The sequence below is a fragment of the Panulirus ornatus genome, chromosome 16, assembly GCF_036320965.1.
Source record: "Panulirus ornatus isolate Po-2019 chromosome 16, ASM3632096v1, whole genome shotgun sequence".
Taxonomy (NCBI): domain Eukaryota; kingdom Metazoa; phylum Arthropoda; class Malacostraca; order Decapoda; family Palinuridae; genus Panulirus; species Panulirus ornatus.
In genome coordinates, this window is record NC_092239.1 from 31,125,366 (window position 1) to 31,148,651 (window position 23,286).

The window sequence follows — 23,286 nt, forward strand, 5'->3', positions numbered from 1 at the left end:
CCAGGTAGATGAAGCATAGTTCAAAGTGAAGTAGATGAATTCATTGCATACGATGTTGAGGAATTCTTTTTCTTGTCCCAAGCTGGTGCCTTACATTGTTCTGATGGCATTTAGTGTCTGCATAGCTTTTGTGCTGTCCTGTCTACTGTGTTCCTTGCATGCACTCTCATGCATTTTCAGGTCCTGATTGCTCAAAGCATCATTCATTCCATCCTTCCCTCTCCAGTTCAGTCTCCCTCCACTTTTGACATGTGTACCGTCTTAGCCAGCCTCTCAGTCATCCTTTCCATATATGTCAAATATGATTGTTACATATATTGTTGAAGCCAACACAATTCCCTGTGGTACCCCAGATCATACATCTTCCTTGGGCATTGTTGCATTTGCTGCTACTTTGAATTTTCTTTTTGTTAAAGCTTCTTAATTTGTTTGTTTCTGTTGCTTCCTGGCTTACCTGTAATGTTTTGTTTCATTATAGGGTGCCCATGCTTTGTTTTGCATTTTTTCACTTTAGTGCTCTTATAGTAGTATACCCTAATTCATGGAGCATTCATTTTGCTGTAGTACTCATTTTCACATGCTTGGCAACATTAACTTACTTGATGTTTTGATTACCATATTTTTTAGAAATATTTATGTCCTCTGTATCATGCATTTGATTTACCCCTTGGAGTTGAGCATCATGAGTCAGAATTGTGGAACAGACTATAGCAGTATTGTTATCTCAGACAAAAATGAAAAAACTTAATGCTGTTGAGTTTTAGATGGATTTGATTAAGCCTACCAAAGCAAGTGAACACCAGTCTGAGGTCAATACAGTATTTTCTCTGCCTAGATCAACAATAAGGGCAATTACTAAAAATGTAAAGAAAATAAAGGAATATGGAAAGATTGCAACAGCATTATCTGCTCTAATATGGAAAGATTGCAACAGCATTATCTGCTCTAAGGTTAATGTAACAAGGGCTCATACAGTGGTAAGAATGAAAAAGCTCACAAGCATTTGGATTGAGGGTACAACTCAGCTATGCATGCCTCCATGTTTATTACTTATTTAGTTTTTGGCTAGAGGCTCATGAGAAGTGAAAGGAAATTATCCTAGAGGACCTATCAGTGCTAGCAGTGACGGTTTGATAACAACTGTCCTCACATTTGTAACCATAGGTCGTAAGTAAAATATCATTTTGCTGTAAAAAGTTAGGGATTGTAAGATGCATGGATATTTTTTTTTTTTTTTTTATACTTTGTCGCTGTCTCCCGCGTTTGCGAGGTAGCGCAAGGAAACAGACGAAAGAAATGGCCCCCCCCCCCCCATACACATGTATATACATACGTCCACACACGCAAATATACATACCTACACAGCTTTCCATGGTTTACCCCAGACGCTTCACATGCCTTGATTCAATCCACTGACAGCACGTCAACCCCGGTATACCACATCGCTCCAATTCACTCTATTCCTTGCCCTCCTTTCACCCTCCTGCATGTTCAGGCCCCGATCACACAAAATCTTTTTCACTCCATCTTTCCACCTCCAATTTGGTCTCCCTCTTCTCCTTGCTCCCTCCACCTCCGACACATATATCCTCTTGGTCAATCTTTCCTCACTCATCCTCTCCATGTGCCCAAACCACTTCAAAACACCCTCTTCTGCTCTCTCAACCACGCTCTTTTTATTTCCACACATCTCTCTTACCCTTACGTTACTCACTCGATCAAACCACCTCACACCACACATTGTCCTCAAACATCTCATTTCCAGCACATCCATCCTCCTGCGCACAACCCTATCCATAGCCCACGCCTCGCAACCATACAACATTGTTGGAACCACTATTCCTTCAAACATACCCATTTTTGCTTTCCGAGATAATGTTCTCGACTTCCACACATTCTTCAAGGCCCCCAGAATTTTCGCCCCCTCCCCCACCCTATGATCCACTTCTGCTTCCATGGTTCCATCCGCTGCCAGATCCACTCCCAGATATCTAAAACACTTCACTTCCTCCAGTTTTTCTCCATTCAAACTCACCTCCCAATTGACTTGACCCTCAACCCTACTGTACCTAATAACCTTGCTCTTATTCACATTTACTCTTAACTTTCTTCTTTCACACACTTTACCAGACTCAGTCACCAGCTTCTGCAGTTTCTCACATGAATCAGCCACCAGCGCTGTATCATCAGCGAACAACAACTGACTCACTTCCCAAGCTCTCTCATCCCCAACAGACTTCATACTTGCCCCTCTTTCCAAAACTCTTGCATTTACCTCCCTAACAACCCCATCCATAAACAAATTAAACAACCATGGAGACATCACACACCCCTGCCGCAAACCTACATTCACTGAGAACCAATCACTTTCCTCTCTTCCTACATGTACACATGCCTTACATCCTCGATAAAAACTTTTCACTGCTTCTAACAACTTTCCTCCCACACCATATATTCTTAATACCTTCCACAGAGCATCTCTATCAACTCTATCATATGCCTTCTCCAGATCCATAAATGCTACATACAAATCCATTTGCTTTTCTAAGTATTTCTCACATACATTCTTCAAAGCAAACACCTGATCCACACATCCTCTACCACTTCTGAAACCACACTGCTCTTCCCCAATCTGATGCTCTGTACATGCCTTCACCCTCTCAATCAATACCCTCCCATATAATTTACCAGGAATACTCAACAGACTTATACCTCTATAATTTGAGCACTCACTCTTATCCCCTTTGCCTTTGTACAATGGCACTATGCACGCATTCCGCCAATCCTCAGGCACCTCACCATGAGTCATACATACATTAAATAACCTTACCAACCAGTCAGCAATACAGTCACCCCCTTTTTTAATAAATTCCACTGCAATACCATCCAAACCTGCTGCCTTGCCGGCTTTCATCTTCCGCAAAGCTTTTACTACCTCTTCTCTGTTTACCAAATCATTTTCCCTAACCCTCTCACTTTGCACACCACCTCGACCAAAACACCCTATATCTGCCACTCTATCATCAAACACATTCAACAAACCTTCAAAATACTCACTCCATCTCCTTCTCACATCACCACTACTTGTTATCACCTCCCCATTTGCGCCCTTCACTGAAGTTCCCATTTGCTCCCTTGTCTTACGCACTTTATTTACCTCCTTCCAGAACATCTTTTTATTCTCCCTAAAATGCATGGATATAAATGTTGTATTATTGGCCAGAAGTTATAAATGTTGACCATCCCAATAATTTTATCACATACATTTTGATTTGTTGATACAACTGATTCTTTTGGTTTGTTGTGGAAGTTTCCATGAGATGCTTAGTCATCTCTGATCCACAGACCATATTGATATTTTTTGAAAAAATAACCAGCTTTTTCATGTACAATATAATTACAGATATCCTTTGTCAGATATAAAAGGCAATTGAAATTCATATTGGATCTAACTAAACAGACATGTAAAGCATACTTTATAATTTTGAGGTAGATATTAATGTTTAGAAAGGGTAGTGAGTGGTGGGATGAAGAAGTAAGAGTATTAGTGAAAGAGAAGAGAGAGGCATTTGGACGATTTTTGCAGGGAAAAAATGCAATTGAGTGGGAGAAGTATAAAAGAAAGAGACAGGAGGTCAAGAGAAAGGTGCAAGAGGTGAAAAAAAGGGCAAATGAGAGTTGGGGTGAGAGACTATCAGTAAATTTTAGGGAAAATAAAAAGATGTTCTGGAAGGAGGTAAATAGGGTGCGTAAGACAAGGGAGCAAATGGGAACTTCAGTGAAGGGCGTAAATGGGGAGGTGATAACAAGTAGCGGTGATGTGAGAAGGAGATGGAATGAGTATTTTGAAGGTTTGTTGAATGTGTCTGATGACAGAGTGGCAGATATAGGGTGTTTTGGTCGAGGTGGTGTGCAAAGTGAGAGGGTTAGGGAAAATGATTTGGTAAACAGAGAAGAGGTAGTAAAAGCTTTGCGGAAGATGAAAGCCGGCAAGGCAGCAGGTTTGGATGGTATTGCAGTGGAATTTATTAAGAAAGGGGGTGACTGTATTGTTGACTGGTTGGTAAGGTTATTTAATGTATGTATGACTCATGGTGAGGTGCCTGAGGATTGGCGGAATGCGTGCATAGTGCCATTGTACAAAGGCAAAGGGGATAAGAGTGAGTGCTCAAATTACAGAGGTATAAGTTTGTTGAGTATTCCTGGTAAATTATATGGTAGGGTATTGATTGAGAGGGTGAAGGCATGTACAGAGCATCAGATTGGGGAAGAGCAGTGCGGTTTCAGAAGTGGTAGAGGATGTGTGGATCAGGTGTTTGCTTTGAAGAATGTATGTGAGAAATACTTAGAAAAGCAAATGGATTTGTATGTAGCATTTATGGATCTGGAGAAGGCATATGATAGAGTTGATAGAGATGCTCTGTGGAAGGTATTAAGAATATATGGTGTGGGAGGCAAGTTGTTAGAAGCAGTGAAAAGTTTTTATCGAGGATGTAAGGCATGTGTACGTGTAGGAAGAGAGGAAAGTGATTGGTTCTCAGTGAATGTAGGTTTGCGGCAGGGGTGTGTGATGTCTCCATGGTTGTTTAATTTGTTTATGGATGGGGTTGTAAGGGAGGTAAATGCAAGAGTCCTGGAAAGAGGGGCAAGTATGAAGTCTGTTGGGGATGAGAGAGCTTGGGAAGTGAGTCAGTTGTTGTTCGCTGATGATACAGCGCTGGTGGCTGATTCATGTGAGAAACTGCAGAAGCTGGTGACTGAGTTTGGTAAAGTGTGTGGAAGAAGAAAGTTGAGAGTAAATGTGAATAAGAGCAAGGTTATTAGGTACAGTAGGGGTGAGGGTCAAGTCAATTGGGAGGTGAGTTTGAATGGAGAAAAACTGGAGGAAGTGAAGTGTTTTAGATATCTGGGAGTGGATCTGTCAGCGGATGGAACCATGGAAGCGGAAGTGGATCATAGGGTGGGGGAGGGGGCGAAAATTTTGGGAGCCTTGAAAAATGTGTGGAAGTCGAGAACACTATCTCGGAAAGCAAAAATGGGTATGTTTGAGGGAATAGTGGTTCCAACAATGTTGTATGGTTGCGAGGCGTGGGCTATGGATAGAGATGTGCGCAGGAGGATGGATGTGCTGGAAATGAGATGTTTGAGGACAATGTGTGGTGTGAGGTGGTTTGATCGAGTAAGTAACGTAAGGGTAAGAGAGATGTGTGGAAATAAAAAGAGCGTGGTTGAGAGAGCAGAAGAGGGTGTTTTGAAATGGTTTGGGCACATGGAGAGAATGAGTGAGGAGAGATTGACCAAGAGGATATATGTGTCGGAGGTGGAGGGAACGAGGAGAAGAGGGAGACCAAATTGGAGGTGGAAAGATGGAGTGAAAAAGATTTTGTGTGATCGGGGCCTGAACATGCAGGAGGGTGAAAGGAGGGCAAGAAATAGAGTGAAGTGGAGTCATGTGGTATACAGGGGTTGACGTGCTGTCAGTGGATTGAAGCAAGGCATGTGAAGCGTCTGGGGTAAACCATGGAAAGCTGTGTAGGTATGTATATTTGCGTGTGTGGACGTGTGTATGTACATGTGTATGGGGGGGGGGGGGTTGGGCCATTTCTTTCGTCTGTTTCCTTGCGCTACCTCGCAAACGCGGGAGACAGCGACAAAGTATAAAAAAAAAAAAAAAAAAAAAATTAATGCATACAACACACAAGATATAGTTTGTACCCTTTTAATATTTTCAATTAAATAGTGCTGAGTACAAAATACTTTGGTATCATAATATTCATGCTTTTACATTATTAATGCCTTCCGAGATGAATTTAATCTTTTTAGAAGAATGTAGGACATATATCATAGTACTGTATGTGGAAACAAATCATCTAGATTTATCCAGACTTTTAATGAAAAGCATTACAGTGGGAATAATACAGACTTAGTTGGTAAGCATGACTAGAGTTTCAATAAGGTTTCCTTGATGTTCTCTGAGTGCTCTCTCAGCCTTCACCTTGGGAATTTCTAGTTCCTTCATGATCAGCTCTACATCTTCTTTTTTAATTGACACCTTGGCCAACTCTTGCTCTTTTGCTATCTGAAATAGAATTTTTTTTATTAACTCATAAGATCATGGCATTATTATAATCAGTATTATAGTTCATAGTATCATAGTTTCTGAAACCATAAACTATGTTGATACCAAAGTTCATCAGAAAGTTAAAAGAGTGGCCAAGGAATTCAAAATGGTAAAGTTTTGTAAGGTTGAATGGAGAGAAGCATGTGGTTGGTGAGAGCCTGTGCTAGATGGAATGAAGAAGGAAATGAAGGGATGTATGAGAGATATGGTATAGCAGGGAATTCACAAGTAATGAATTAGAGTGGTAGAGTGCTTGAAATATAATACTTCCACTTACATCACAAAACACTAAAACTTTCTGCAACTCCTCCTCACTCTTGGCAAACAAAACAGTATCATCTGCAAACAGACTCCATATCTGCACCTCCCTTTACCGGTTTTGCTTCCATCTCTCTTATCACTCCATCTATATATCATATATCAAAAAGGTACAGTGACATCACATAGCCCTGCCTTACACCCACATGTTTACCAGAACTTTTGCTTAACTCTCCATCCACTCTTACACATGCATTTGCTACACCATATAAGGCATTCACACCATTACCCAGTTGTTCCCCTTCCCCATGTCCTTAACACATCCCATAAAGCATTCCACTTGACTGTCAGATGCTTTCTCCAGATCCATAAAACATGCATACAGCTTCTTACCTTTAACTAGATAATTTTCCATGCTCATCTGATTCACACATTCCCTACCTTTCCAAAAAAACCCTTTCTCCTAACTATTTCTGCATTCAGTGACTTCCATCACCCTATCAATCAACACTTTTGCATAAATTTTTCCTGGTATGCTTAACAGACTTATTCCCCTACAGTTGCCACATACATACTTAGCACTTTTACCTTCGAATGAAAGAACAATTATAGCTTTCACTCAGGCACAACCTTCTTTTTTCATGCATCAACTTTATCACACTTTCTCCTCCATACTTCAACATTTCATTTGTAATCCCATCCACTCAGGTGCCTTTCCTACCTTCAGCCTCATTATTGCCATTTTTATCCCCCATCTTGCCATAGGCCCCTGTATTTGTGTCAATTTCCTAACATCCCTCATACCCATGCATGTAACAACTGCTGCCTTACCTTCTCCCACATTTGTCATTCTTCAAAATTACTCCTTTCATCTTCTTTTCTCTTACTCCTTTTTATACAACAGCTCCTTTTCTTTCCTTCAAACATTAATATTACCACTCTTACATCCACCACTCTCCTTTTTTAACTTCCTTCCTTCCTTTACAATTTTTTTTTTATACTTGATTGCTGTATTCCACATTAGTGAGGAACAGATAAAGAAAGGCCACATCCACTCACATCCATTCTCTAGCTGTCATGTACAATATCTTATTTTTCCATAACTTTTCACCAAACTTTCAACCAAAATCTTCATTTTCTTCATTTTCTCTTTCCATGCTTTTTCTCTATTTGCTTCTTAACATTCTTTTCATGCATCTTATATTCTTCCTTCATCCTTTGCTGAACTTGATGCTACATTCCTTAAGAGCAATATACCAAATGCCATTTTCTTTACTTCCATAGCATTTCTAATCTCATCCGGCCACCATGCATTTCCCTTTTTTTTCTTATATCTCATGACCTTATATCCAGCAACTAATTCTACAACCCTTAACAGTCTTTTTCTAAAAAATTTCAACACCTTATTCAAACATGACTCTCATCAGTCATCCCATTTACATTCAGTTGCTCATCCCTTTTACTCCCTGGCATAACTGAGGGCCTCCAGTGCCTCTTCTTAGCCTCTGGTGCCTCACCCTTTACAGGCCATTGGCAGAGGTTATCTTCAGTGCAGTATTTCCCAGAGCAAATCTAGTTTTGCTTTTTTTGAGTGAGTGTAGTCATTTAGGAAATGTTTTCCTTCATGCTGTGCCTCTAACTTCTTGCAAATTGTTGCAGCCTTCTCTCTTTGGAAGTAAGGTGTATTTATTCTATTTAGCTTAAATCAAGCCTAACCCAACCTGGTCTGTGCTATCATAAGTCAGCTTTGCTTTAGTTTGGTTGTCATATTTTTTTGTAATTCTTATATTCAATGCTGTGCTTTCTATGATCTTCAATACCTGCCCCACTTTGTAGAATTCACTCAAAACTGCAGGATGGAGGTTCGGGGATTTTTGCACACATTAGATGGGGTCATGTTATTTTCATAAACTTCTCATTTCAAGCATCACATCAATTGCCCTGAGAAATTACTTGTAAAGAAACTAATGGTAATATGTGAGTTTAGGGGTACAGCAACATTCTGTTAAGTGTTACTGTAATGTCTTATTGTTCTGAAAACAGAATGAGACTTGCATTTATTAATATTTCTTTCATTGAACTTTCTCTAATAGCCAACATTAACATGATAATGTCATTGCAGTGCATTTGTATACACACTAATCTCCTTTCAGGTGATGTAACTACAAAACCAGAACAATTTCATTTTTAAGTAATAAGAATAAAGTTAATACTCAGTATTGGGGAAAGTTAGGTGAAGTTATAGTAGTTTTATTTTGTTTAATCATTTCGCTGAGCTTTACGTTAACCGCAGATTTCCCGCTGGTCCATATAACCCTCCCCACTATTTCTTCCTGTTGTAGGATAAGAATGTCCACCTTTTGTGTATTATTTTCGGAATTAAAGAAATTGACACCATAATAAATACCATTCCACAATCCAATCCTCCATCATTAAATAGTAATTACCATGTCCATTAGTAGTGATTACTGAGAGCTAATTATCTGACTTTTCAATTCCGAATAGAAATTATTCCTATTTAGAGCCTTACCCCAAAAAAGAGGAATCGTTGACATCGAGTTGGTTACCTTCAAGTTTTGAAGTGAAAAAAAATCCTTTATGTAGTTTCTAACATAATAGTAAATAACGTTTGCCTGAAAAATACAGTTTTATCAAGTTTAATGTTAATGACACTCACCTTTTTCGCCTCATCTTGCCTTTTAACGTCATTAATGACAGACATAAAATTTGCATCAGACTTTATCTCTTTTTCTTCGGCATAATTTGTGACTTTTTCTAAATCAGCAGCCCCACTGTCGTGCTTTGCCGCTTTCTTCTCTTTACTTTTTGTTTCAACCTCGTCTTCCATTTCGTGATTTTCGTCGTGGAACATTATTTGAGATAATCTCTTCAACGAGAACCACCCACCAACGTCGCCGTGTTTACAAGTGGCTCAGCTGGGCTGCTTGCCCGCTGGGGTATACAGTTTGCGTATGTGGTGTATGAGCTATACACTTCAGTACTTCTAATTTTCATTTCTGAAACTTCCATAAAAGAATCAATGAAGGAAAAAAAAATTAATATCAATTCTAAGTAACTGCTTATACGTAACCGCTTATACGTTTTATTGAGAAAAAAATGCACTGCGTCCAGTATTTATAGAAATAATTTAAGCAATTCCATATCTTCTATGGTGCCTCTTTATTATTCGAGGCTACGTCGGACCTGGGTCATCTTTCCACTGATTTGCATGATGATACAGCTCCGTGCTTCGTCGGAGACCATGCTGCTGCCGTTGTTTGGTTACACGTAAATTGTACACACAAACACACACACACACACACACACACACACATATAGTTGTCAGCAGATGAAACCGGTCTATGTTCTTGGTGCTACCCAACTACACGAAAAACATTATCCGCATGTGTATGAATAATGTGTAAAAGAACCCCGGGAGTAGAGAGGCGGAACTCGATGCTGTTATGTTTGTTCGAGAGGCTTACCGTTCTCTGGCGGCCCGGGTAAATTTGGTAAACAATGACATTATTAGGTATGTCCAGGTATATTTAGACTATTAGACTAAGACTATTAGACTAAGTGAAATGTGTGTTTACATAAGGTTGCATTAATGAATTTAAGAAATTAAGCAGAGATTTGTAACGAACACAAAATTGTAGACATACTAAAGGGGTAGGATGTATTTATTGCAAACCAGACTGAGGAAGGGCATGAGGTAACATTGAAGAGAATGTAAATACCACATATGAAGGGAAATCATATTTTATAAGTAAGAAGTAGGAGTCTTTAAATGAGAGCATCGATGTCGAGGCTGATGGAGTTAATTGTAGGGTAGCCTCCACTGCTGTTTGAATCCATGAGAAATTCGCCTTAGAGATCGTGAATGGAAGTGATGAGCTAAATGGAATACTGGTCATTGAAAATGTATTGCTCAGTAAATGACTTCGGATAAAGAATAAGACCCTGTTTCCCTTGCCTTTTGGGTCAAAGGCCCTTCCACCATTTGGTGGCCTCCGTGCCAAAAATGTGTCCTGTGGCATTGACAAACTTAGAGACTGTATTCAGAATTCATGCCTCATTTTAGAATAGTTGTGACGTGATTATTAATAGTTTATGTGCAGTTTTGTCGATACACATCATTTGTCATCCATATATTCTTCCTTTTGCATTTAAAACATTGCACTTTCATTTGATGTTTTAGTTGTATTTTGATTAGGTAAATTATGTTAATGTGATATGACCATAAAGATTCAGCCACTGTTTAGTAAATAGCCGTTGCAAGTGATTCATTCCTATTTCAAGTCATTCTTCTTTTACTTTTGAGAGGAATGATGTACTTTTTATTTTTTTTTTGCCTATATTTTGCATGGGAAATCTTTACTTGCAAGATGGGATTTGATGTATTAGTATTATCCCATTGTTTATGACAGCATGTTATAAGCACTTCGATCTGTAGATTTACCTGTTTTTCACTTTACTCATACTAATTTTTCTTAAGTTAAACCATTAATATCATCATCTCTTCATGTGAGAAATAGTTTCTGATTATGGTAAATCCAGATGCCAGACATGCATGCCAGGTTGGATGGAGTTCCTTTTCAAGGTACTTCTTTATGGAAGCATTCCTTGCTGGTTAGTTTTCTTAACAGGCTAACATTGGGTTTTGGTAATTATTTTCCTCTCCATGTACCAACTTGATGTTGGAATAGTCATCAGATAGTAAACCAGTCCTTTTATAAAGAGGCTCTCATTTACTTGAGGCATAAAATTCAGAGAAACTGCCAAAATGGTCAATTTATGAGCCATGACAACACACTTTCACACACTGCTGTCTCCATTGAAGAATTTTTTGGCTAAAAACAAAAATCCTGTTTTACCAAACCCTACATCAGGGCCATTTGATTACTTTAGGAGTAGGGTGGGATTATGAATCTCAAATTTTTGGAAGGGCCATACATTTATTTTACCTCCAGTTTTTCTCTCAAAACATTTCATTCAGCTAATTATTACAGTTGATCACATGTTTCATTCAGCTGACTGATACAGTTGGTCATGATAAAAGTCTATTTATGTAACATTTCATTAGCACTTAATTGATTTTATTGATTTACTTTAATTCTAAGTATGTTAAAGGGCCATTGAAAAACCACTCAAGGGCAGGGTTTGGCCCATGGGCCACCAATTGAATTGCCCAATCCTACATGTTCACTTGACCTTGCCCCATGTGATTTTTGCTGTTCTCAAGTATGAAAATGAAACAGAAAGGTTGAAGATTTGATGATATTCTAGCCATCCAAAATGATATGAAAGTGGAACCTGATTAGTTCACTGTTGAAGACTGTTGATAAGAATGTTGTATGTACTCTATTCTTGAAAGTAAGAACTTTTTGATCTCACCTCAGATATATAACTGTTTCACTGATTTACACTAATTAGTACCCAAGACATCTCACAGATACTTAAATTCCTTCACTTCTTCCAGTTTTTTTATCTCCCGCCCACCATATCTTCTTTTACTCGACATGGTTTTACAAAATCTCTACTTTCACTCCTGTTCCTTTCAAACACCATTACTTTTATTTACAGTTACTTTCAATCACCTATGCTTACATCATAACACACAAACTTCTGCACCTCCTCTTCACTCTCAGCAAACAACACAGTATCATATGCAAACAGGCTTGCCACTAACCACCATATTTCACTGTCACTCACCATTTCTGCACCCCCTTTCCCTAGTTATGCTTTCATTTCTCTTATCACTCCATCCATATACTCTTTCTTTTTCTTTCATACTATTCGCCATTTCCCACGTTAGTGAGGTAGCGTTTAGAACAGAGGACTAGGCCTTTGAGGGAATATCCTCACCTTGGCCCATTCTCTCTTCTTTCTTTTGAAGGCTCAGACTAGGGTGTCTAAATGTGTGTGGATGTAACCAAGATGAGAAAAAAGGAGATATAGGTAGTATGTTTGAGGAAAGGAACCTGGATGTTTTGGCTCTGAGTGAAACGAAGCTCAAGGGTAAAGGGGAAGAGTGGTTTGGGAATGTCAGGGATTAGTGAGAGGACAAGAGCAAGAGAAGGAGTAGTACTACTCCTGAAACAGGAGTGCTGGGAATATGTGATAGAGTGTAAGGAAGTTAACTCTAGATTGATATGGGTAAAACTGAAAGGGGATGGAGAGAGAGGGGTGATTATTGGTGCATATGCACCTGGGCATGAGAAGAAAGATAATGAGAGGCAAGCATTTTGGGAGCAGCTGAATGAGTGTGTTAGTGGTTTTGATGCACGAGACCGGGTTATAGCGATGGGTGAATTGAATGCAAAGGTGAGTAATGTGTCAGTTGAGGGAATAATTGGTGTACATGGGGTGTTCAGTGTTGTAAATGGAAATGGTGAAGAGCTTATAGATTTATGTGCTGAAAAAGGACTGGTGATTGGGAATACCTGGTTTAAAAAGAGAGATATACGTAAGTATACATATGTAAGTAGGAGAGATGGCCAGAGAGCATTATTGGATAACGTGTTAATTGATAGGCGTGCGAAACAGAGACTCTTGGATGTTAATATGCTGAGAGGTGCAACTGGAGGGATGTCTGATCATTATCTTATGGAGGCGAAGGTGAAGATTTGTAGAGGTTTTCAGAAAAGAAGAGAGAATGTTGGGATGAAAAGTGTGGTGAGAGTGAGCTTGGGAAGGTGACTTGTGTGAGGAAGTACCAGGAGAGACTGAGTACAGAATGGAAGAAGGTGAGAACAAAGGACGTAAGGGGAGTGGGGAGGAATGGGATGTATTTAGGGAAGCAGTGATGGCTTGCACAAAAGATGCTTGTGGCATGAGAAGCGTGGGAGGTGGGCAGATTAGAAAGGGTAGTGAGTGGTGGGATGAAGAAGTAAGATTAGTAGTGAAAGAGAAGAGAGAGGCATTTGGACAATTTTTGCAGGGAAATAATGCAAATGACTGGGAGATGTATAAAAGAAAGAGGCAGGAGGTCAAGAGAAAGGTGTAAGAGGTGAAAAAGAGAGCAAATGAGAGTTGGGGTGAGAGAGTATCATTAAATTTTAGGGAGAATAAAAAGATGTTTTGGAAGGAGGTAAACAGAGTGTGTAAGACAAGGAAACAAATGGGAACTTCAGTGAAGGGGGAGGTGATAACAAGTAGTGGTGATGTGAGAAGGAGATGGAGTGAGTATTTTGAAGGTTTGTTGAATGTGTTTGATGATAGAGTGTCAGATATAGGGTGTTTTGGTCAAGGTGGTGTGCAAAGTTAGAGGGTTAGGGAGAATGATTTGGTAAACAGAGAAGAGGTAGTAAAAGCTTTGCAGAAGATGAAAGCCGGCAAGGCAGCAAGTTTGGATGGTATTGCAGTGGAATTTATTAAAAAAGGGGGTGACTGTATTGTTGACTGGTTGGTAAGGTTATTTAATGTATGTATGACTCATGGTGAGGTGCCTAAGGATTGGCAGAATGCTTGCATAGTGCTATTGTACAAAGGCAAAGGGGATAAAAGTGAGTGCTCAAATTACAGAGGTATAAGTTTGTTGAGTATTCCTGGGAAATTATATGGGAGGGTATTGATTGAGGGTGAAGGCATGTACAGAGCATCAGATTGGGGAAGAGCAGTGTGATTTCAAAAGTGGTAGAGGTTGTGTGGATCAAGTGTTTGCTTTGAAGAATGTATGTGAGGAATACTTAGAAAAGCAAATGAATTTGTATGTAGCATTTATGGATCTGGAGAAGGCATATGATATGAGTTCATAGAGATGCTCTGTGGAAGGTATTAAGAATATATGTTGTGGGAGGCAAGTTGTCAGAAACAGTGAAAAGTTTTTATCAAGGATGTAAGGCATGTGTACATGTAGGAAGAGAGGAAAGTGATTGGTTCTTAGTGAATGTTGGTTTGCGGCTGGGGTGTGTGATGTCTCCATGGTTGTTTAATTTGTTTATGGATTACATGGGAGCTAGAGACTGAGTCTAAACGAATGTGGCCTTTGTTGTCTTTTCCTAGCGCTACCTCGCGCACATGAGGGGGGAGGGGGTTGTAATTTCATGTGTGGCAGGGTGGCGATGGGAAGGAATAAAGGCAGACAGTGTGGATTCTGTACATGTGTATATATGTATATGTCTGTGTATGTATATATATGGATACGTTGAGATGTATAGGTATGTATTTTTGCGTGTGTGGACGTGTATTTACATGTGTATGTGGGTGGGTTGGGCCATTCTTTCGTCTGTTTCCTTGCGCTACCTCGCTAACGCGGGAGACAGCGACAAAGCAGAATGAATAAATAATAAATATATATATATATGGATAAAAGTGAGAACAAAAGACGTAAGGGGAGTGGGGGAAGAATGGGATGTATTTAGGGAAGCAGTGATGGCTTGCGCAAAAGATGCTTGTGGCATGAGAAGCATGGGAGGTGGGCAGATTAGAAAGGGTAAGTGTGTAGTGGGATGAAGAAGTAAGATTATTAATGAAAGAGAAGAGAGAGGAATTTGGACAATTTTTGCAGTGAAGTAATGCAAATGACTGGGAGATGTATAAAAGAAAGAGGCAGGAGGTCAAGAGAAAGCTGCAAGAGGTGAAAAATGGGGCAAATGAGAGTTGGGGTGAGAGAGTATCATTAAATTTTGGAAGGAGGTAAATAAAGTGTGTAAGACGGGAACAAATGGGAACATCCGTGAAGGGGGCTAAGAGGGAGGTGATAACAAGTAGTGGTGATGTGAGGAGGAGATGGAGTGAGTATTTTGAAGGTTTGTTGAATGTGTTTGATTATAGAGTGGCAGATATAGGGTGTTTTGGTCAAGGTGGTGTGCAAAGTTAGAGGGTTAGGGAAAATGATTTGGTAAACAGAGAAGAGGTAATAAAAGCTTTGCGGAAGATGAAAGCCGGCAAGGCAGCAGGTTTGGATGGTATTGCAGTGGAATTGGTTAAAAAAGGGGGTGACTGTATTGTTGACTGGTTGGTAAGGTTATTTAATGTATGTATGACTCATGGTGAGGTGCTTGAGGATTGGTGGAATGCTTCCATAGTACTGTTGTACAAAGGCAAAGGGGATAAAAGCTAGTGCTCAAATTACAGAGGTATAAGTTTGTTGAGTATTCCTGGGAAATTATATGGGAGGGTATTGATTTTGAGAGGGTGAAGGCATGTACAGAGCATCAGATTGGGGAAGAGCAATGTGGTTTCAGAAGTGGTAGAGGATGTGTGGATCAGGTGTTTGCTTTGAAGAATGTATGAGAGAAATACTTAGAAAAGCAAATGGATTTGTATGTAGCATTTATGGATCTGGAGAAGGCATATGATAACAGTTGATAGAGATGCTCTGTGGAAGGTATTTAGAATATATGGTGTGGAAGGTAAGTTGTTAGAAGTAGTGAAAACTTTTTATCGAGGATGTAAGGCATGTGTACGAGTAGAAAGAGAGGAAAGTGATTGGTTCTCAATGAATGTTGGTTTGCGGCAGCGGTACGTGATGTCTCCATGGTTGTTTAATTTGTTTATGGATGGGGTTGTTAAGGAGGTTAATGCAAGAGTTTTGGAAAGAGGGGCAAGTATGCAGTCTGTTGTGGATGAGAGAGCTTGGGAAGTGAGTCAGTTGTTGTTTGCTGATGATACAGCACTGGTGGCTGATTCGGGTGAGAAACTGCAGAAGCTGGTGACTGAGTTTGGTAAAGTGTGTGAAAGAAGAAAGTTGAGAGTAAATGTGAATAAGAGCAAGGTTATTAGGTACAGTAGGGTTGAGGGACAAGTCAATTGGGAGGTAAGTTTGCATGGAGAAAAACTGGAGGAAGTGAAGTGTTTTAGATATCTGGGAGTGGATTTGGCAGTGAATGGAACCATGGAAGCAGAAGTGAATCATAGGGTGGGGAAGGGGGTGAAAGTTCTGGGAGCGTTGAAAAATATGTGGAAGTAGAGAACGTCATCTTGGAAAGCAAAAATGGGTATGTTTGAAGGAATAGTGGCTCCAATAATGTTACATGGATGCAAGGCGTGGGCTATAGATAGAGTTGTGCGGAGGAGGGTGGATGTGCTGGAAATGAGATGTTTGAGGACAATATGTGGTGTGAGGTGGTTTGATTGAGTAAATAATGAAAGGGTAAGAGAGATGTGTGGTAATAAAAAGAGTGTGGTTGAGAGAGCGGGGTTGAGAGAGCAGAAGAGGGTGTTTTGAAATGGTTTGGTCACATGGAGAGAACAAGTGAGGAAAGATTGTCAAAGAAGATATATGTGTCAGAGGTGGAGGGAACGAGAAGTGGGAGACTAAATTGGAGGTGGAAAGATGGAGTGAAAAAGATTTTGAGTGATTGGGGCCTGAACATGCAGGAGGGTGAAAGGCGTGCAAGGAATAGAGTGAATTGGAATGATGTGGTATACCGAGGTTGACGTGCTGTTAATTGATTGAACCAGGGCATGTAAAGCGTCTGGGGTAAATCATGGAAAGTTTTGTGGGGATTTGGATGTGGAAAGGGAGCTGTGGTTTTTGTGTATTATACATGACAGCTAGAGACTGAGTGTGAACAAATGTGGCCTTTGTTGTCTTCCTAGTGCTACCTCGCGCTCATGCGGGGGGAGGGGGTTGTCATTTCATGTGTGGCGGGTTGGCGACGGGAATTAATTAGGGCAGTCATTATGAATTATGTACATGTTTATATGTATATGTCTGTGTGTGTGTATGTATATATGTATATGTTGAGATGTATAGGTATGTATATGTGCATGTTTGGATGTGTATGTATATACAAGTGTATGTGGGTGGGTTGGGCTATTCTTTCGTTTGTTTCCTTGCGCTACCTCGCTAACGTGGGAGACAGCGATAAAGTATAATAGAATGAAATAAATATATAAGGTATAAGTTTGTTGAGTATTCCTGGGAAATTATATGGGAGGGTATTGATCGAGAGGGTCAAGGCATGTACAGGGCATCAGACTTCGGAGGAACAGTTTGCTTTCAGAAGTGGTAGAGGATGTGTGGATCAGGTGTTTGCTTTAAAGAACATATGTGAGAAATACTTAGAAAAGCTGATGGATTTGTATGTAGCATTTATGGATCTGGAGAAGGCATATGATAGAGTTGATAGAGGTGCTCTGTGGAAGGTATTGAGAGTATATGGTGTGGGAGGTAAGTTGCTAGAAGCAGTGAAAAGTTTTTATCGAGGATGTAAGGCATGTGTATGAGTAGGAAGGGAAGAAAGCGAGTGGTTCCTAGTAAATGTCGGTTTGTGGCAGAGGTGTGTGATGCCCCCATGGTTGTTTAATTTGTTTATGGATGGTGTTGTTAGGGAGGTGAATGCAAGAATTTTGGAAAGAGGGGTAAGTATGCTGTCTGTTGTGGATGAGAGGGCTTGGGAAGTGAGTCAGTCATTGTTCGCTGATGATACAGCACTGGTGGGTGATTCAGGTTGCAGAAATTGCAGAAGTTGGTGGCTAAGTTTGGTAAAGTGTTTGAAAGAAGAAAGCTGAGAGTAAATGTGAATGAGAGTAAGGTTATTAGTTCAGTAGGATTGTGGGACAAGTCAGTTGGGAGTTAAGTTTGAATGGAGAAAAACTGGAGGAAGTGAAGTGTTTTAGATATCTGGGAGTTAATTTGGCAGCGGATGGAAGCAGAAGTGACTTACAGGGTGGGGGAAGGTGCAAAGGCTCTGGGAGTGTTGAAGAATGTGTGGGTGAGAACGTTATCTCGGAGAGCAAAAATGGGTATGTTTGAAGGAATGGTGGCTCCAACAATTTTATGTGGTTGTGAGGCATGGGCGATAGATAGAGTTGTGCAGAGGAGGGTGGATGTGTTGGAAATGAGATGTTTGAGGACAATAGGTGGTGTGAGGTGGTTTGATCGAGTACGTAATGAAAGGGTAAGAGAGATGTGTGGGAATATAAAGGGTGTGGTTGAGAGAGCAGAAGAGGGTGTATGGAAATGGTTTGGTCACATGGAGTGAATGAGTGAGGAAAGATTGACAAAGAAGATATATGTGTCAAAGGTGGAGGGAACGAGAAATGGGAAACCATATTGAAGTTGGAAGGATGGAGTGAAAAAGATTTTGAGTGATTGGGGCCTGAACATGCAGGAGGGTGAAAGGCGTGCAAGGCATAAAGTGAATTAGAACGATGTGGTATAGGGGGGTTGACGTGCTGTCACTGAATTGAACCAGGGCATGTGAAGCGTCTAGGGTAAACCATGGAAAGTTTTGTGGGGCCTGGATGTGGATAGCGAGCTGTGGTTTTGCTGCATTACACATGACAGCTAGAGAATGAGTGTGAACGAATGTGGCCTTTGTTGTCCTTTTCTAGTGCTACCTCGTGCCGGGGGAGGGGGTTGTCATTTCATGTGTGGCGGGATGGCAGCGGGAATGGATGAAGGCAGCATGTATGAATATGTACATGTATATACATGTATGTGTCAGTGTATGTATATGTTGAAATGTATAGGTATGTATATGTGCGTGTGTGGGCGTTTATGTATATACATGTGTATGTGGGTGGTTGGGCCATTCTTTTGTCTATTTCCTTGCGCTTCCTTGCTAACGCGGGAGACAGCGTCAAAGTATATTAGAAAAATAAATGAAAAAACATTATTTGCTTATTTATTATATACTCTTAATATCTTCCACAGAGGGTATTAAGAGTATTTAGTGTGGGAAGTAAGTTGGTAGAGCAGTGAAAAGTTTTTATCGAGGATGTAAGGCATGTGTACGAGTAAGAAGAGAGGAAAGTGATTGGTTCTCAGTGAATGTCAGTTTGCAGGAGGGTTGCATGATGTCTCCATGGTTGTTTAACTTGTTTATGGATGGGGTTGTTAGGGAGGTGAATGCAATAGTTTTGGAGAGGGGGTGAAGTATGCAGTCTGTTGTGGATGAGAGGGCTTGGGAAGTGAGTCAGTTGTTGTTCGCTGATGATATAGCGCTGGTGGCTGATTCGGGTGAGAAATTGCAGAAGTTGATGGCTAAGTTTGGTAAGTGTGTGAAAAAAGAAAGCTTAGAGTAAATGTGAATAAGAGCAAGGTTATTAGTTCAGTAGGATTGTGGGACAAGTCAATTGGGAGGTAAGTTTGGATGGAGAAAAACTGGAGGAAGTGAAGTGTTTTAGATATCTGGGAGTGGATTTGGCAGTGGATGGAACCATGGAAGCAGAAGTGAGTCATGGGGTAGGGGAGGGTGCAAAGGTTCTGGGAGTGTTGAAGAATGTATGGAAGGTGAGAACGTTATCTCAGAGAGCAAAAATGGGTATGTTTGAAGGAATAGTGGTTCCAACAATGTTATATGGTTGTGAGGCTTGGGTGGTAGATAGGGTTGTGTGGAGGAGGGTGGATGTGTTGGAAATGTGATGTTTGAGGACAATATGTGGTGTGAAGTGGTTTGATCGAGTAAGTAATGAAAGGGTAAGAGAAATGTGTAGGAATAAAAAGATTGTGGTTGAGAGAGCAGAAGAGGGTGTATGGAAATGGTTTGGTCACATGGAGAGAATGAGTGAGGAAAGTTTGACAAAGAGGATATAAGTGTCAGAGGTGGAGGGAATAAGAAGTGGGAGACCAAATTGGATGTGGAAGGATGGAGTGAAAAAGATTTTGAGCGATCGGGGCCTGAACATACAGGAGGGTGAAAGGCGTGCAAGGAATAGAGTGAATTAGAATGATGTGGTATAGGGGGGTTGACGTGCTGTCAGTGGATTGAACCAGGGCATGTGAAGCGCCTGGGGTAAACCTTGGAAAGTTTTGTGGGGCCTGGATGTGGAAAGGGAGCTGTGGTTTTTGTGCATTACACATGACAACTAGAGACTGATTGTGAACAAATGTGGCCTTTGTTGTCTTTTTCTAGTGCTACCTCATACAGGGGGAGGAGGTTGTCATTTCATGTGTGGCGGGGTGGCAGCGGGAATGGATGAAGGCAGCATGCATGAATGTGTTTTTTTTTTTGTTTTTTTTTTTGCCGCTGTCTCCCGCGTTTGCGAGGTAGCGCAAGGAAACAGACAAAAGAAATGGCCCAACCCACCCCCATACACATGTATATACATACGTCCACACACGCAAATATACATACCTACACAGCTTTCCATGGTTTACCCCAGACGCTTCACATACCTTGATTCAATCCACTGACAGCACGTCAACCCCGGTATACCACATCGCTCCAATTCACTCTATTCCTTGCCCTCCTTTCACCCTCCTGCATGTTCAGGCCCCGATCACACAAAATCTTTTTCACTCCATCTTTCCACCTCCAATTTGGTCTCCCTCTTCTCCTCGTTCCCTCCACCTCCGACACATATATCCTCTTGGTCAATCTTTCCTCACTCATTCTCTCCATGTGCCCAAACCATTTCAAAACACCCTCTTCTGCTCTCTCAACCACGCTCTTTTTATTTCCACACATCTCTCTTACCCTTACGTTACTCACTCGATCAAACCACCTCACACCACACATTGTCCTCAAACATCTCATTTCCAGCACGTCCATCCTCCTGCGCACAACTCTATCCATAGCCCACGCCTCGCAACCATACAACATTGTTGGAACCACTCTTCCTTCAAACATACCCATTTTTGCTTTCCGAGATAATGTTCTCGACTTCCACACATTCTTCAAGGCTCCCAGAATTTTCGCCCCCTCCCCCACCCTATGATCCACTTCCGCTTCCATGGTTCCATCCGCTGCCAGATCCACTCCCAGATATCTAAAACACTTCACTTCCTCCAGTTTTTCTCCATTCAAACTCACCTCCCAATTGACTTGACCCTCAACCCTACTGTACCTAATAACCTTGCTCTTATTCACATTTACTCTTAACTTTCTTCTTTCACACACTTTACCAAACTCAGTCACCAGCTTCTGCAGTTTCTCACATGAATCAGCCACCAGCGCTGTATCATCAGCGAACAACAACTGACTCACTTCCCAAGCTCTCTCATCCCAACAGACTTCATACTTGCCCCTCTTTCCAAAACTCTTGCATTCACCTCCCTAACAACCCCATCCATAAACAAATTAAACAACCATGGAGACATCACACACCCCTGCCACAAACCTACATTCACTGAGAACCAATCACTTTCCTCTCTTCCTACACGTACACATGCCTTACATCCTCGATAAAAACTTTTCACTGCTTCTAACAACTTGCCTCCCACACCATATATTCTTAATACCTTCCACAGAGCATCTCTATCAACTCTATCATATGCCTTCTCCAGATCCATAAATGCTACATACAAATCCATTTGCTTCTCTAAGTATTTCTCACATACATTCTTCAAAGCAAACACCTGATCCACACATCCTCTACCACTTCTGAAACCACACTGCTCTTCCCCAGTCTGATGCTCTGTACATGCCTTCACCCTCTCAATCAATATCCTCCCATATAATTTACCAGGGATACTCAACAAACTTATACCTCTGTAATTTGAGCACTCACTCTTATCCCCTTTGCCTTTGTACAATGGCACTATGCACGCATTCCGCCAATCCTCAGGCACCTCACCATGAGTCATACATACATTAAATAACCTTACCAACCAGTCAACAATACAGTCACCCCCTTTTTTAATAAATTCCACTGCAATACCATCCAAACCTGCTGCCTTGCCGGCTTTCATCTTCCGCAAAGCTTTTACTACCTCTTCTCTGTTTACCAAATCATTTTCCCTAACCCTCTCACTTTGCACACCACCTCGACCAAAACACCCTATATCTGCCACTCTATCATCAAACACATTCAACAAACCTTCAAAATACTCACTCCATCTCCTTCTCACATCACCACTACTTGTTATCACCTCCCCATTTGCGCCCTTCACTGAAGTTCCCATTTGCTCCCTTGTCTTACGCACTTTATTTACCTCCTTCCAGAACATATACATGTACATGTATATATATATATGTATGTGTCAGTATATGTATACGTTGAAATGTATAGGTATGTATATGTACGTGTGTGGGCGTTTATATATATACATGTGTATGTGGGTGGTTGGGCCCTTCTTTCGTCTGTTTCCTTGCACTATCTTGCTAATGCGGGAGACAGCGTCAAAGTAGAATAGAAAAATAAATAATTAAGTATTATTTGTTTATATATTATATACTCTTAATACCTTCCACAGAAGGTACTAAAGAGTATATAGTCTGGGAAGTAAGTTGTTAGAAGCAGTGAAATGTTTTTATCGAGGATGTAAGGCATGTGTATTAGTAGGAAGAGAGGAATGTGATTGGTTCCCAATGAATGTCGATTTGCAGCAGGGGTGCTTAATGTCTCCATGGTTGTTTAACTTGTGTATGAATGGGGTTGTTAGGGAGGTGAATGTAAGAGTTTTGGAGAGAGGGAGAAGTATGAAGTTTGTTGGGATGCGAGTCAGTTGTTGTTCGCTGATGATACAGCGCTGGTGTGAAGTGGTTTGATCGAGTAAGTAATGAAAGGGTAAGAGAGATGTGGTAATGAAAAGAGTGTGGTTGAGAGAGCAGAAGAGGGTGTGTTGAAATGGTTTGCTCACATGGAGAGAATGAGTGAGGAAAGATCGACAAAGAGGATATATGTGTCAGAGTTGGAGGGAACGAGGAGAAGTGGGAGACCAAATTGGAGGTGGAAGGATGGAGTGAAAATGATTTTGAGCGATTGGGGCCTGAACATGCAGGAGGGTGAAAGGCGTGCAAGGAATAGATTGAATTGGAACAACGTGGTATACCGGGTTCGACATGCTGTCAATGGATTGAACCAGGGCATGTGAAGTGTCTGGGGTAAACCATGGAAGGTTTTGTGGGGCTTGGATGTGGAAAGGGAACTGTGGTTTCTGTGCATTACACATGACAGCTAGAGACTGAGTTTGAATGAATGTGGCCTTTGTTGTCGTTTCCTTGCGCTACCTTGCTCGCGTACAGGGGAAGGGGGGTGTCATTTCATGTGTGGCGGGATGGCGATGG

General features: G+C 40.9%; 2 protein-coding genes across 6 annotated transcripts in view; one reads left to right on the forward strand and one right to left on the reverse strand.

Annotated features, from left to right (window-relative positions):
* LOC139754216 (vacuolar protein sorting-associated protein 37B-like) overlaps window positions 1-23,286 on the forward strand; it is a 61,171-nt gene that overhangs the window by 26,197 nt on the left and 11,688 nt on the right. The window lies entirely within an intron of this gene.
* LOC139754217 (huntingtin-interacting protein K) lies at window positions 5,872-9,664 on the reverse strand. The gene is made up of 2 exons (XM_071671493.1): window positions 9,057-9,664; window positions 5,872-6,079 (listed from the first exon to the last, which is right to left on the reverse strand). Exons 1-2 carry the CDS (start codon window positions 9,249-9,251, stop codon window positions 5,924-5,926), a joined length of 351 nt encoding a protein of 116 aa, XP_071527594.1. The 5' UTR covers window positions 9,252-9,664; the 3' UTR covers window positions 5,872-5,923.

What these genes read in the sequence shown, in the direction of transcription:
- LOC139754217 (XM_071671493.1), bottom strand. Translation starts at nt 9,251, where the DNA reads ATGTTCCACGACGAAAATCACGAAATGGAAGACGAGGTTGAAACAAAA. An exon ending in GGCAAGATGAGGCGAAAAAG is followed by an intron (nt 6,080 to 9,056) that starts GTGAGTGTCATT and finishes ATTCTATTTCAG; the next exon opens with ATAGCAAAAGAGCAAGAGTT.